Source organism: Dipodomys merriami, unplaced genomic scaffold (genome assembly GCF_024711535.1).
Source record: "Dipodomys merriami isolate MVZ:Mamm:240054 unplaced genomic scaffold, mDipMer1.0.p SCAF_3, whole genome shotgun sequence".
Taxonomy (NCBI): Eukaryota; Metazoa; Chordata; class Mammalia; order Rodentia; family Heteromyidae; genus Dipodomys; species Dipodomys merriami.
This window is the reverse complement of record NW_027204492.1, coordinates 109284801-109297412: the sequence shown is the minus strand read 5'-3', so window position 1 is coordinate 109297412 and position 12612 is coordinate 109284801. Positions and strand designations below refer to the sequence as shown.

At 44.9% G+C, this 12612-nt stretch overlaps 1 protein-coding gene across 22 annotated transcripts in view; it reads right to left on the bottom strand.

The window, feature by feature from the left end:
- The window catches only part of Map7d2 (MAP7 domain containing 2), a 94563-nt gene that overhangs the window by 20225 nt on the left and 61726 nt on the right, over positions 1–12612 (bottom strand). For all 22 annotated transcript variants that reach the window (XM_070040738.1, XM_070040740.1, XM_070040742.1 and 19 more), the window contains 2 exons: positions 2682–3550; positions 1533–1665 (listed from right to left, as the gene is read on the bottom strand). In XM_070040738.1, coding sequence (XP_069896839.1) covers positions 1533–1665; positions 2682–3550 — 1002 coding nt within the window. The remainder of the gene's footprint in view (positions 1–1532; positions 1666–2681; positions 3551–12612) is intronic.

Sequence of the window (12612 nt, the reverse complement as noted above, 5' to 3'; positions counted from 1 at the left end):
TTGATATGGTTAAGTGAACTAACATTCAATTAGGAGTCCAACAACCAGGTAGAACAGTGGATGTGAGGTTTGAAGAATAAGAGTTGAAAAAATAAATAGAATCAGTTATTTCAGGACCTGGGCTATACAGGGAATGCGAGAAAGGGTGGTAGCTAGAAGGTAAAAAATTCCCTTTCCTAAGCACAAAGCAGTTACTGCTTCCAGTATGTGACATATTTCCAGGACCTGTAATTACCAAGGCTGGTCTTTTGAGGTTCTGTAATTCAGCATCTCCTGTGTAACCTTCCCCTCAAACAACCGACAGCCCACCAAAACCAGCTTGAACATACATTCAACAAAACCTGTCAATACTGACCAAAAGACTAAAGTTGAGAAAATAACCAAAGAAGTTTAGAATTTAAAAAAGGACCAGCCAAGCCTTCCCTGTTTGGAATAAGTAGATCAGTGAACTTGTATACAGACGGCATAGACTTGCCAAGGTCACTAAAGATAAAAAATACTGTTTTCAATTCAGTACTGGCCAAGAGCTACAGCAGTGCTCATTTCCTGTCCTGCTTGTTGTCTAAATGGCACCAGATTGTACTCTGTTGTTATCTTAAGAGCATTCTTGATCAATTTAGTGATTTAAATCAACTTTTATCAATTTTGTGATAAAATAGGCTAGGTTCTTTATCTTTCAGTCCCTCTTGGAATTAGAAAAGGGCCTGGAATGTCAGGGCATAGCTATCATCCTAGCACTTGAGAGACAGAGGCAGAAGGATTAGGAGGTAGAAGCCAGCCTGGGTCTGCTTGGGCTACATCCTGAGAGCCTGTCTCATAAAAACAAGTAAGAACAACAAAACATTCCTGACGACTGCAAAGGGCAGGAGTGGCGGTACTGTAATGAAGTGCTCAGGTACTATCACCCCACAATGGTGGTTTTCCAGTATGACACAATTAGAAGTCTCTAAGGTATTCACACCAGAATAGGAACATATGGTATTTATTAGATGGTGCTTGTGGAAGGGGAAATATTTTAAGAAACCAAGCTACTGAAGGCAGTCCTAATCTCACTTAGATAAGAGAATGGAGGGAAACGAGCTCACAGACAAAGAAGCAGAGGGAATGGGGAAGTGTCTTAATCTATGCTACTCTTCTCCTTTATTTTAATGTTCCAGTGAAGATAATTCTGGTGGGAAAAGTTTGGAAAGCAGAATCAACCTCTCTATAATCCAGACCTCTAGCTTCTCCTGGAGACTCATTCTATAAACAAAGCTTAAGCTCTCTGGACAGCTCTCTGGGCATGCCTGGTCTGAAATGCCAAGTGGAGAAAGGGGAGCTGCCTCTTACATTGAGATCCAGGAGCTATGAGTTCCCAGGTCCTCCAAAAAGAGCAAAGTCCTATTGTTGCTAGTCATCCCCAATAGAAACAGAAGACATCGTCCATGTGGCTCCAGGCTTCTATACCTCTGGTGAGGTTTTGGCAGGCCAGAAGTCTTTACAACACAGCCTTTAATAACACAGCTCACACCAAAGCTATGGGTGCCACATACCTCTCTTGTTGTTCCTTCTCCAATCGCTCTTGCTCCTCCTGTTCCTTCTGCAGCCGAGCCTGACGTCTCTTTTCAGCCAGGATCTTTGCAGCCTCTCCCGCATCTGTGGTGCCTGCTGTAGGCTTCCCCGAGACTGTGTCACACAAGAGATGGTAAAAGGAAAGATCAAGGGAAATTAATGATTCTATTCACTTGGCAGCTTCCATGTCAACACAAAAATCTAGCCTAGGGGTTGGGAAGGTGGCCTAGTGGTAGAGTGCTTGCCTAGTATGCATGAAGCCCTGGGTTGTATTCCTTAGTACCACATACACAGAAAAAGCCAGAAGTGGCTCTGTGGCTCAAGTAGTAGAGTACTAGCCTTGAGCAAAAGAAGCTCAAGGACAGTGCACAGGCCCTTAGTTCAAGCCTCAGGACTGGCAAAAAAAAATTTAGTCTAAGCTGGGCGCTGGTGGCTCACACCTGTAATCCTAGCTACTCAGGAGTATGAGATCTGAGGATCACGGTTCAAAGCCAGCCTGGCAGAAAAGTCCATTAGACTCTTATCTCCAATTAACTATCAGAAAACTGGAAATGGTGCTGTGGCTTATGTGGTAGAGCCTTGAGCTGAAGGACAGTGCCCAGGCCCCATGACCACCACCCCCCACTCTCAAAAAAAATCTAGTCTAGTGTGGTGATGGGAAACATTGCTAGGGCAGCATTACAACTAGCCACTGAGCAGAAATTGGGAAGGACTGCCTGGGACCGTGGGGGGCATCATTTCCCAGTGGAAGATAGTGAACAGCTGAGACGTACAGAGCCACATGCAAGTCCCACTGGGTCCACCATCTGGGGGAACTCCCTGCAGCATGGGAACTTCAAGGGACTAAAAGAAGACCTTCTCCTGGGGAAAGCACTGATGGTCACTGACAGCCAGTCTTACTCAGCACTGTGGTGAACTTCCACAACTGTGAGCAGGGTCAGCTCCTAGGGTCCTCTGGGAGACTGAAGGAAAGGATTAAGGGGCAATGACTACGTCTGAGAAGGCAGTAGAAGGGATGTCCCAGGAGAAATCCTGTTTCTCTTCCTCAAATGGAACACTGATCAGCTCAGAGGGAGAATCATCTCAGCAAGGCCAGGGCTTAGTGGCAACATTGACAAAAGAAGATGTACCTGCACTGCTCTCAGCCTTCCCTCCTGCAGTAGCATGCTTCTCCGTGCCACGCTTGTCGGCCACATGCTTCTCGGTGGCACGCTTGTCTGCCATGTGCTTCTCAGTGGCACTCTTATCCATCACATGCTTTTCAATGGCAGGTTTGTCAGCCACATGCTTCTTGGTGGCATCTGTGTCAGCTACATGCTTTTCAGTGGCATCCCTGTTGGTCAGGTGTTTCTCAGTGGCATCCTTGTCAGCCACGTGCTTTTCAGTGACATCCCTTTCAGCCACATGTTTCTCAGTGGCATCCTTGTTGGCCACTTGTTTCTCAGTGGCATTCTTGTCAGCCACGTGCTTCTCAGTGTCATTCTTGTCATCCAGATGCTTCTCAGTGGCACTCTTGTCGACCACATGCTTCTCAGTGGCATCCCTGTCAAGCGCATGCTTCTCAGTGGCATCCTTGTCAGTCTTGGGCTTCTCAGTGGCCTCCTTGTCAGCCACATGCTTCTCAGTGGCCTCTTTGTTGGCCACTTGTTTCTCAGTGGCATGCTTGTCATCCAGGGGCTTCTCAGTGGCACCCTTGTCAGCAACATGTTTTTCGATGGCACCCTTGTTGGCCACATGCTTCTTGGTGGCACCCTTGTCAGCCACGGGCTTCTTGGTGGCACCCTTGTTGGCCACATACTTCTCTGGAGTTTCCTCTCTGTGCATGCCAGTGGCCAACTGGATAGAGGTACCTTCCCTTTCCTTGTTGCTCTTCTCTTTATCTGCTTTTTTCTTGAGTGTTTCTTGGTTAGGAACAGGGGAGTAGCGATATTTCACAGGAGACCCTGCGTACGGTGGCTTCACTGTCTTTGGAGACTGCGGATATGCTTTTGAAGTTGTCCTGGAAAACCAAAAAACAAGGCATAAGCTTGACCACAAAGCTGTTTCTCTAAGACACCTGGTTCCAGGAGGTTGACCAATTTCACCCTTCCAAAGGAACAAATGCAAGGCTTAGCACACACAATCAGAAGTCTCTAAGGTATTTGCCCCTGAATAGGAAAATATGGTTGGTTATCTATTAGCCGGCCCTTGTGGAAGGAGAAATATGCTAAGAAACCAAGCTGGTTGGGCTGGGAAGGTGGCTCAGTGGCAGAGCGCTTGCCTTGCATGCCTGAGGCCCTGGGTTCCATTCCTCAGCACCACATAAGCAGAAAAAGCCGGAAGTGGCACTGTGGCTCAAGTGGTAAAGCACTAGCCTTGAGCTGAAGAGCTGAGGGACAGCGCCCAGGCCGGAACCACCCCCCCCCCCCAAAAAAAAAAGAAAGAAAGAAAGAAACCAAGCTGGTGATATCATGTCCTAAGCTCACTTATATTTGTTGACAACATAAAGATTTTGATATGGTTTGTCTCTCAAAGGTTCTTGTGCTAGAAGACTCGTCCCCCATGGTAATGTAATGGTCTTGAGAAGGGATGGTATTGAGAAAGAAGTGAGGCCCAGTTGGAGGTGACTGGGCCATAGGGACACTACTCTTAAGGATGTCTTCCTGGCGAAAATGAGTTCCTTCTCTGAGATTGGATTAGGTCTCTTAGGAATGAGTTACATCTTTTGGGATTAGATAACTGACTCTGAAAATGAGCTATTAATAATGTGGTTAGCCTCTCCTGCCTTATTCTTATACATATGTTCTTTCATTTGTTTTGGGTTTTTTTTTGGGTCAGGTCGTGGTGCCTGAATTCTGGGCCTGGGCGCTGTCCCTCAGCTCTTCAGCTCAAGGCTAGCGCTCTACCACTTGAGCCACAGCACCACTTCTGGCTTTTTTCTTTTTGCTTATGTGGTGCTGAGGAATCGAACCCAGGGCCTTATGCATGCAAGGCAAGCGCTCTACCACTGAGCCACCTTCCCAGCCCCTGTTCTTTCATTTGTATAACTTGTTTTTGGTGGTAATGGGGTTTGAACTTAACACCTCAGGCCTATTAGGCAGGTGCTCTATCACTGGAGCTACAACCCCAGGCACACATGCTCTTGCCCATGCACTCACTTTTTTTTCACTTTTCCATCATGAGACAATGCAGCAGGAGTCCCTCGCCAAAAGCTAGGCAGATGCTGGCATTATGCCTTTGAATTTTCCTACCTCCAAAACTTGGAACCTAAGCTTCTTTTTCTTTATAAAGTAACTCCCTCAGGAATTTTGTTATTGTAATGAAGAATAGACTAGGACAGATGGAGTGTTAGGTATTTTCTCTCTTTTTGGATGAAAACTAGGGTTTGATCTGGCTTCAGCATATAGAGAAGTTGGCTCCTTTTTAAACAACATAAAACTAAACTGTGTGTGTTACAATATTTTAGTTGTTAAAACCAAGCACAACACAGGTTCTATTGTTATGGTTACTTTACAGATGAGGAAACTCAGCTTAGAGAGGTTAAGTGGATCCTATGGTTAACTAAGCAATGGAGCTAGGGTTTGAGCCCACATCTACCTGATTACTTCTTACAACTCTGTGCTATTCCTTCTATTACAATGGTGGCTAAGTCTGAGCTTGGTGTTAACAGTACTTCATGTTGTTGTTGTTGTTTAATACTAGTATCAAGAAAACACTCAAAGCCCGGCACCTATGGCTCATACCTATAATCCTAGCTATTCAGGAGGCTGAGATCTAAGGACCCTAGTTCAAAGCCAGCTTGAGAGAAAAGTCCCCCATGAGACTCTTATCTCCAATTAACCACTCAAAAACTGGAAGTGGAGCTGTGGTGCTAGCCTTGAGCCAAAAAAAAGCTCAGGGACAGTGCCCAGGCGCTGAGTTCAAGCCCCACAACTGACCCCAAAAAAGAGAAAAAAAGGAAGCACTCAACAGCTATAGATACAGGTGGTATTTTGATAGATGACAAAATACAAACCCAAATGATTCTCATAGGAAAGAATGAACCTAAATGAGGAGGCTCAACTATAACAGGAGGAAGCATGCCATTGCATGCTCTCTCATGTCGATAGGCCTCCACTTAGCAGTTCCCCAAGGGACTGAAACCTATGTTTCAGTTCAAAGAATATATACATACATATGGCAGAAGACCTGCCTTTCATGTCATCTGTGGATGCAAGTTTGTTTGTTTATGTATTTTGCCAGTCCTGGGGCTTAACTCAGGGCCTGGGCACTGTTGCTGAGCTGCTTTTGCTCAAGGATAGAACTCTACCATTTGAGCCACGGCACCATTTTGGGCTTTTTCTGTGTATGTGGCACTGAGGAATCCAACTCAGGGCTTCATGCATGCTAGGCAAGCACTCCACCACTAGGCCATATTCCTAGCCCTGTAAGTACATTTAAATGAGCAAATCCTATGTTGCATCTGCTATCTACACAAGCTAACAGTGACCTGCAGATGTGAGCTCTGCTCCCAGCAATAAACTTACCACCCACTTTGCCCTAATCACCACATGAGAAAGACTGTGTCTAATATCTTGCCAGGATCAAAACACATTGCCTGCTCTCCAGAACACCATGTGGGCATTATGCTTGCCGTGTGCACCTTTGGTCCAATGACAGAGTGTGAACAGGGGATGGATTTGGGATTTAGTGAGAAATGTCATAGAAAAGTGATAATTTTCAGTAGATCAGATGTGGACAGAATATTTTCCCCTCCCATAAGTATTCCTGACTCATTAAGAAGCCATTTTAGGCACTGCAGGGAACCACCAGCAAAAGCAATCTGTTTTTCTCCCTTACTAACACCCCACTCCCCAAGGAACAAGGAATGAGTTCTCTTGTTAATGAGATTGGGCAGAGATGTCTGCTATGCGCAGCTCTGCTTGTGTTCGTGCCCTGGCTGTAATTTCACTGCAGTGAGCCCATAATCTGGGCTACTCTAAGCAGTGCTGAAAAAGGTGAGCTCTGCCCCAGAGGGGTGGCCATGCCCTGGGGTTCTCTACCCGTGAATGAGTGCATGGATGGGGAGCTTGCCTGCACATATTACTCCCACCATGAGGCTGGAATGGGAGGAATGGGTAGGCATCCTGAACTGGCTGCAGCCTTATTAGCAGCCACAATCTAAATTCTTTTTTTGGGGGGGTGGGGTATGGTCGTGGGGCCTGAACTCTGGGCCTGGGCGCTGTCCCTCAGCTCTTCAGCTCAAGGCTAGCGCTCTACCACTTGAGCCATAGCACCACTTCCGGCTTTTTTATTTTCTGCTTATGCGGTGCTGAGGAATAGAACCCAGGGCCTCATGCATGCAAGGCAAGTGTTCTACCACTGAGCCACCTTCCCAACCCCACAATCTAAATTCTTTTTTTCTTTTTTTGGGTCCGGTCGTGAGGCCTGAACTCTGGGCCTGGGCACTGTCCCTCAGCTCTTCAGCTCAAGGCTAGCACTCTACCACTTGAGCCACAGCGCCACTTCCGGCTTTTTTCTTATGTGGTGCTGAGGAATCGAACCCAGGGCCTCGAGCATGCAAGGCAAGCGCTCTACCACTGAGCCACCTTCCCAGCCCCCCACAATCTAAATTCTAACAGGACTCCTCTATCTATTTAACAGAAGGCCAAGGAGTATAACGAATACACACTCAGTGTGGCAGAATCCCGATGGTTCTTTCAGATTCTTTGAAGTAGATAGAACGGGTGAAACAAGATAGCACTTTGAAGGAAAAAAAAGGCCAACTGCCCTGGGCAGGGGATGGTTTTTGTTTTGTTTGAAGTAAGTTTTTTATTGTAAAAATACTGGACAGAGGGGTTACAGTTACATGAGCCAGGGGATGTTTTGACAGCCTTAAGTTGGCACAGCTCTGAACAATCTTGCTTTAACTTGCTTTTCAAAATGGTCATGTGGAGGCTCATTTCACACCACAGACCACAGTTCTATTCTAAGTAAAACTGGGCCAACTACCCAAAAGCACACATTTAAAAATAACTCCTACCTGAAAAGTAAGGATGGAGAATTTAGGATAAAACTTAAGAAGTGGGGTTATTTTCACTTACCCTAGCCCCCACTGACTGATAAACAAATAAGTTAGAACACACACACACACACACACACACACACACACACACACACACACACTCATGTGCGCGCACGCAACTTCAAATTAGAGAAGTGTCAAGTCCGATTTTTCTAACAGTGAGTAAACAGAATATAGAATACAATCTTTTTTTTTTTTTTTTTTTTGCCAGTCATGGGGCCTGAACTCTGGGCCTGGGCGCTGTCCCTCAGCTCTTCAGCTCAAGGCTAGCGCTCTACCACTTGAGCCACAGCACCACTTCCAGCTTTTTCTGCTTATGTGGAGTTGAGGAATGGAACCCAGGGCCTCATGCATGCAAGGCAAGTACTCTACCACTGAGCCACCTTCCCAGCCCCATAGAATACAATCTTTAAAATTCCCAATTTCCTGTTCGTCTAGCCTTGTCATTTGCTTATATGAATGTAGCATCCTGCCAGTTGCCCTATAAACACAGCTTGTTTTTTGATGGCTTTTGGAGACAGCATTGACTGTACAGCATAGGCTGGTCTCAAACACATTATCTTCCTGCAGCAGCCTTCCAACCACACCCAACTTAGACCTTTATTTTGAAGTACCTACTGGTTTATTCAATCATGGGCTATTTATTGCCATGACAACCCTGTGAGGTAGGTAGGAAATTGTTGTTAACCACAGTTTGGATAAGAAGACTAAAGACGGGAGGCATGGCTCAATTGGTAAGAGTTCAAGGGCAATACTCCTTGAGTTCAATCTCTAGTACTGCTAGCTAGCTAACATACATAGATACCTAGATAGCTAGGCAGACAGATACCAACTCATAAGAGCTTAAATAACTTTTTCCAAAGATGCAAATAGATGAGAATATGCCTACTGGCACTCAAGCCATTTGTTAATCATCTGGTTTTTTTTTTTTTTTTAGTTCTTCTACTTTATTTTTTAAGCTCAATAAAAAATAGAACAAGGAAACACTAAAAATATATAATATAAAATGTAACACGGGTGGTAGGAGATCTTCCTGGACCACCAGGAAGAATTATATAACCTTTTCAAGTTCTAAGACTGGCAGAATATATAAACAAATACCTCTGTAAGTAGAGTGGCAAGAATAATTCTCCAGAGAGCGTTGTCACACTTCAGAATGTGAATTGACTACAAAGCTGAGCCACAAAGCACTGCTTCACCCACCCCACCACATCCTGGAATCTAATTTTGTTTTCTCCAAAGCTATTGCACTGCAAGTGCGGTGAACGCAGCCTACCCACTGGCTAGGAGAAAGGAGTCTGTGGCTTCATCAGCACAGCTTGGCCAATAATCTGACGTTCATTCCTTCCCAGAGAGAAAAAGGACAGTTTTATGCTAGAAAACCCTATGGATACACAACTCCAGTCCAGTGGGCAAAGTTGGCACAACAAGAAATGAAGCAAACAGGCATCATGGTATGAGCCACCGCGAAGAACCCGACATCCCTGCTGTGTGATTTCTTTCCAAAAGGCACAACCTGCAAACATCAGAGCAATCTAAATGGAAGGCAGCCCTCAAAATAACTGCCCTGCCTGCTTTCAAAATGTCAAGATCATGGAAAAAATAATTGGAAGACTGTTAAGAGACCAAAGAGATGAGACAACCAAATGCAGTCCAGACTCTTGATGGGCTGGATCTTGAACTAGGAGAAAAACAGTTTTACTGGGACAACTGGCAAAAGCTGCATACAGATTAAAAATTAAGTAACAGTGCTACTTCAAGGTTAAATTTTCTGATTTCCAAAATTGTACTGTGAGCTTGTAAAAGAAAGTCTTTCTAGGAATGGTGTCTGCAACTCTCAACAGTTCAAAGAGACGAATCAGTCTATAGAGTGAATGTGAGATTGAATAAGACTGATGGAAAGATGGGATGGGATGGGATGGAAGATGACATGGAAAGGATCAAGTAAATGTGCATAAAAACCTATAGGAGCTCTTTAATGTAGTCTTGCCATTCTCTTGAAATTCTGCAAGACTGAAAGAGTTAAAATAAAAAGGCTTAGGGGCTGGGAAGGTGGTTCAGTGGTAGAGTGCTTGCCTTGCATGCATGAGGCCCTGGGTGCGATTCCTCAGCACCATATAAGCAGAAAAAGCCAGAATTGTTGCTGTGGTTCAAGTAGTAGAGTGCTAGCCTTAAGTTTAAGAGCTGAGGGGCCAGTGCCCAGGCTCAGAGTTCAGGCCCCATGACCGACAAAAATAAATAAATAAATAAGCACATACAAACATACATAAGCAAATAAAAAGGCTTAAAACTGGTCTAAACTTAAAGTGATCCTTTTTATTTTGCCAGTCTGGGGGCTTGCACACAGGGTTTGGCACCGTTCTTGAGCTTCTTTTTTGCTCAAGGCTAACACTCTGCCACTTGAGCCACAGAGCCACTTCTGGCTTTTTCTGTTCATGTGGTAATGAGAAACGGAACCCAATGCTTTACGCATGCCACACATGCACTCTACCACTAAGCCACATTAACAGCCCCTTAAGTGATCCTTTTGCAAGGCTGAAAAATATAGGACTACATACAGACTGGGTGTAAGAAAATGTTCAGTTAAGAATGTAAAATAGGGGGGCTGGGAAGGTGGCTCAGTGGTAGAGCACTTGCCTTGCATGCATGAGGCCTTGGGTTCAATTCCTCAGCAGCACATAAGCAAAAAAGAAAAAAGCCGGAAGTGGTACTGTGGCTCAAGTGGTAGAGTGCCTTGAGCTGAAGAGCTGAGGGACAGCGCCCAGGCCCAGAGTTCAGGCTCCATGACCGGACCCAAAAAGAAAAAAAAAAAAGAAAAAAGAATGTAAAATAGGGCTGGGAAGGTGGCGCAGTGGTAGAGCACTTGCCTTGCATGCATGAGGCCCTGAGTTCTATGCCTCAGTACCGCATAAACAAAAAGAAAAAAGCCGGAAGTGGCGCTGTGGCTCAAGTGGTAGAGCACTAGCCTTGAGCTGAAGAGCTGAGGGACAGTGCCCAGGCCCCACGACCGGAACCAAAAAAAACAAAAACAAAAAAAAAAAACCAACAAAAAAAGAATGTAAAATAGCCGGGTGTTGATAGCTCACGCTTGTAATCCTAGCTACTCAGGAGGCTGAGATCTGAGGATCATGGTTCAGGCCAGCCAGGGCAAGGAAAGTCCGTGAGACTCTTATCTCCAATACACTACTCAGAAAACCAGAAGTGGCACTGTGGCTCAAGTGGTAGAGTGCTTGCCTTGAGCTGAAGAGCTGAGGAACAGTGCCCAGGCTCAGAGTTCAAGCCCCACAATCAACAACAACAAAAAGAAAGAATGTAAAATAATTAGTAATCAATTTATTCTACTACCATTTTGGTGGCATAAAAGTAGTTCAACTACTAGTCCAGGGAGCCCTGATCTACTGTACTTGCTGCTCTGTGGGAGGAGATAACCACCACACCACACACCTTACCAAGCCATGCCATAGAAAAATTCTGTGGGCCTATGATTTACAACAAAGTAGGAGGCATTGATTTTGAACCATTCTAATTTTTCTCCTCATGTGGAATATCTATTTTGTTTGTAATATACGATAAAGTAACATTAAACCTGGTTCCTGAAAGAAAACAGATGTTGGCTATAAGCTCTACTGGAAATGGCCATCTTTGACATGATGGATTTTCCGAAGATGGCCACAACTGTATCTCCATCCTACACGATCTTATAAACTTATTTCTCCCATCCGTTGGATCTTGGCTGGTATCTGAGTGCTTCGGTCAACAGCATATAGCAGCAAGATGCATTGTGTTCATAAATTCACATGTTGAATTGAAATTCCTTTTACAACTATTTAAAGGTAATAAAAATAGGGCTGGGAATGTGGCTTAGTGGTAGAGTGCTTGCCTAGCATGCATGAAACCCTGGGTTCGATTTCTCAGTACCACAAGAAAAGCCTTCTAAGTGCCACAGAAAAAGCCTGAAGTGGTATTGTGACTCAAGTGGCAGAGTGTTAGCCTTGAGCAAAAGAAGTTCAGGGACAGTACCCAGGCCCTGAGTTCAAGCCCCAGGACTGACAAAAAGGTAATAAAAATAAATTTAGCCAGGTGCTGGTGGCTCACACCTGTAATCCTACTCAGGAGGCTGAGATCTGAGGATTGCAGTTCAAAGCCAGCTGGAGCAGGAAAATCCATAAGACTCTTATCTCCAATTAAACACCAGAAAATTGGAAGTGGCACTGTGGCTCAAGTGGTAGAGTGCTTGCCTTGAGTTGAAGAGCTCAAGGACAACACCCAGGCCCAGAGTTCAAGCCCCACAATGAATAAATAAATTGAAAATAATGATGAATAGCATATAGCCAAGAAGTAATGCTGTGCCAAACCCGGGCATAATTCTTAACTGGCCCAGTAGCTTCCACATCCTGTCTCAGGAGATGCTCACTCCTGAGACTAAACACTCTTCAAACCATGCTGTAACATGCCTAAGCCATAGGAAGAAGCTACATGAAGACACTCTTACTGATAGCTCCAGCTGAGACCTAGCCAAGTGAATGCCCATCTTGGACCTCTAGTCATAGAGTCCTAAGTAACCATAGTCATAGCTGACAATGAGTCACAACGGCACAGAAGATGCCAGGTAAGAAACATGCGGTGACTGAGTCAGCGCACAGAGAAACTGCACAGAAGATCCAGAGAGACCTTTCCCCTGTGATTGTCAAACGACTGTGAGAATTAATCATACATTATTGGTTTAGACCACTAAATTTGGGGAGGGCTTGTCACAGAGACAACAGGAAGCTGACACTTAACTCATCACAATGACCCTACTAATTCAGAATGAACTCCAAGTATAGACAACATCAGTCTGCAGAGGCAAAGACAGCCTGCGTAAATCCACTTGGCCACACTTGATTTCTTCTCTCTAGGCTACAGAAAGAAAGCTATGTTCCATCTACATCTTTCAAAGTGTTGCTGAAGCTAGGTTTCTAGACCCACACAAGTACCCTACAATACAAACAATGGAAAGAAACTTGAACGTTTAAAAG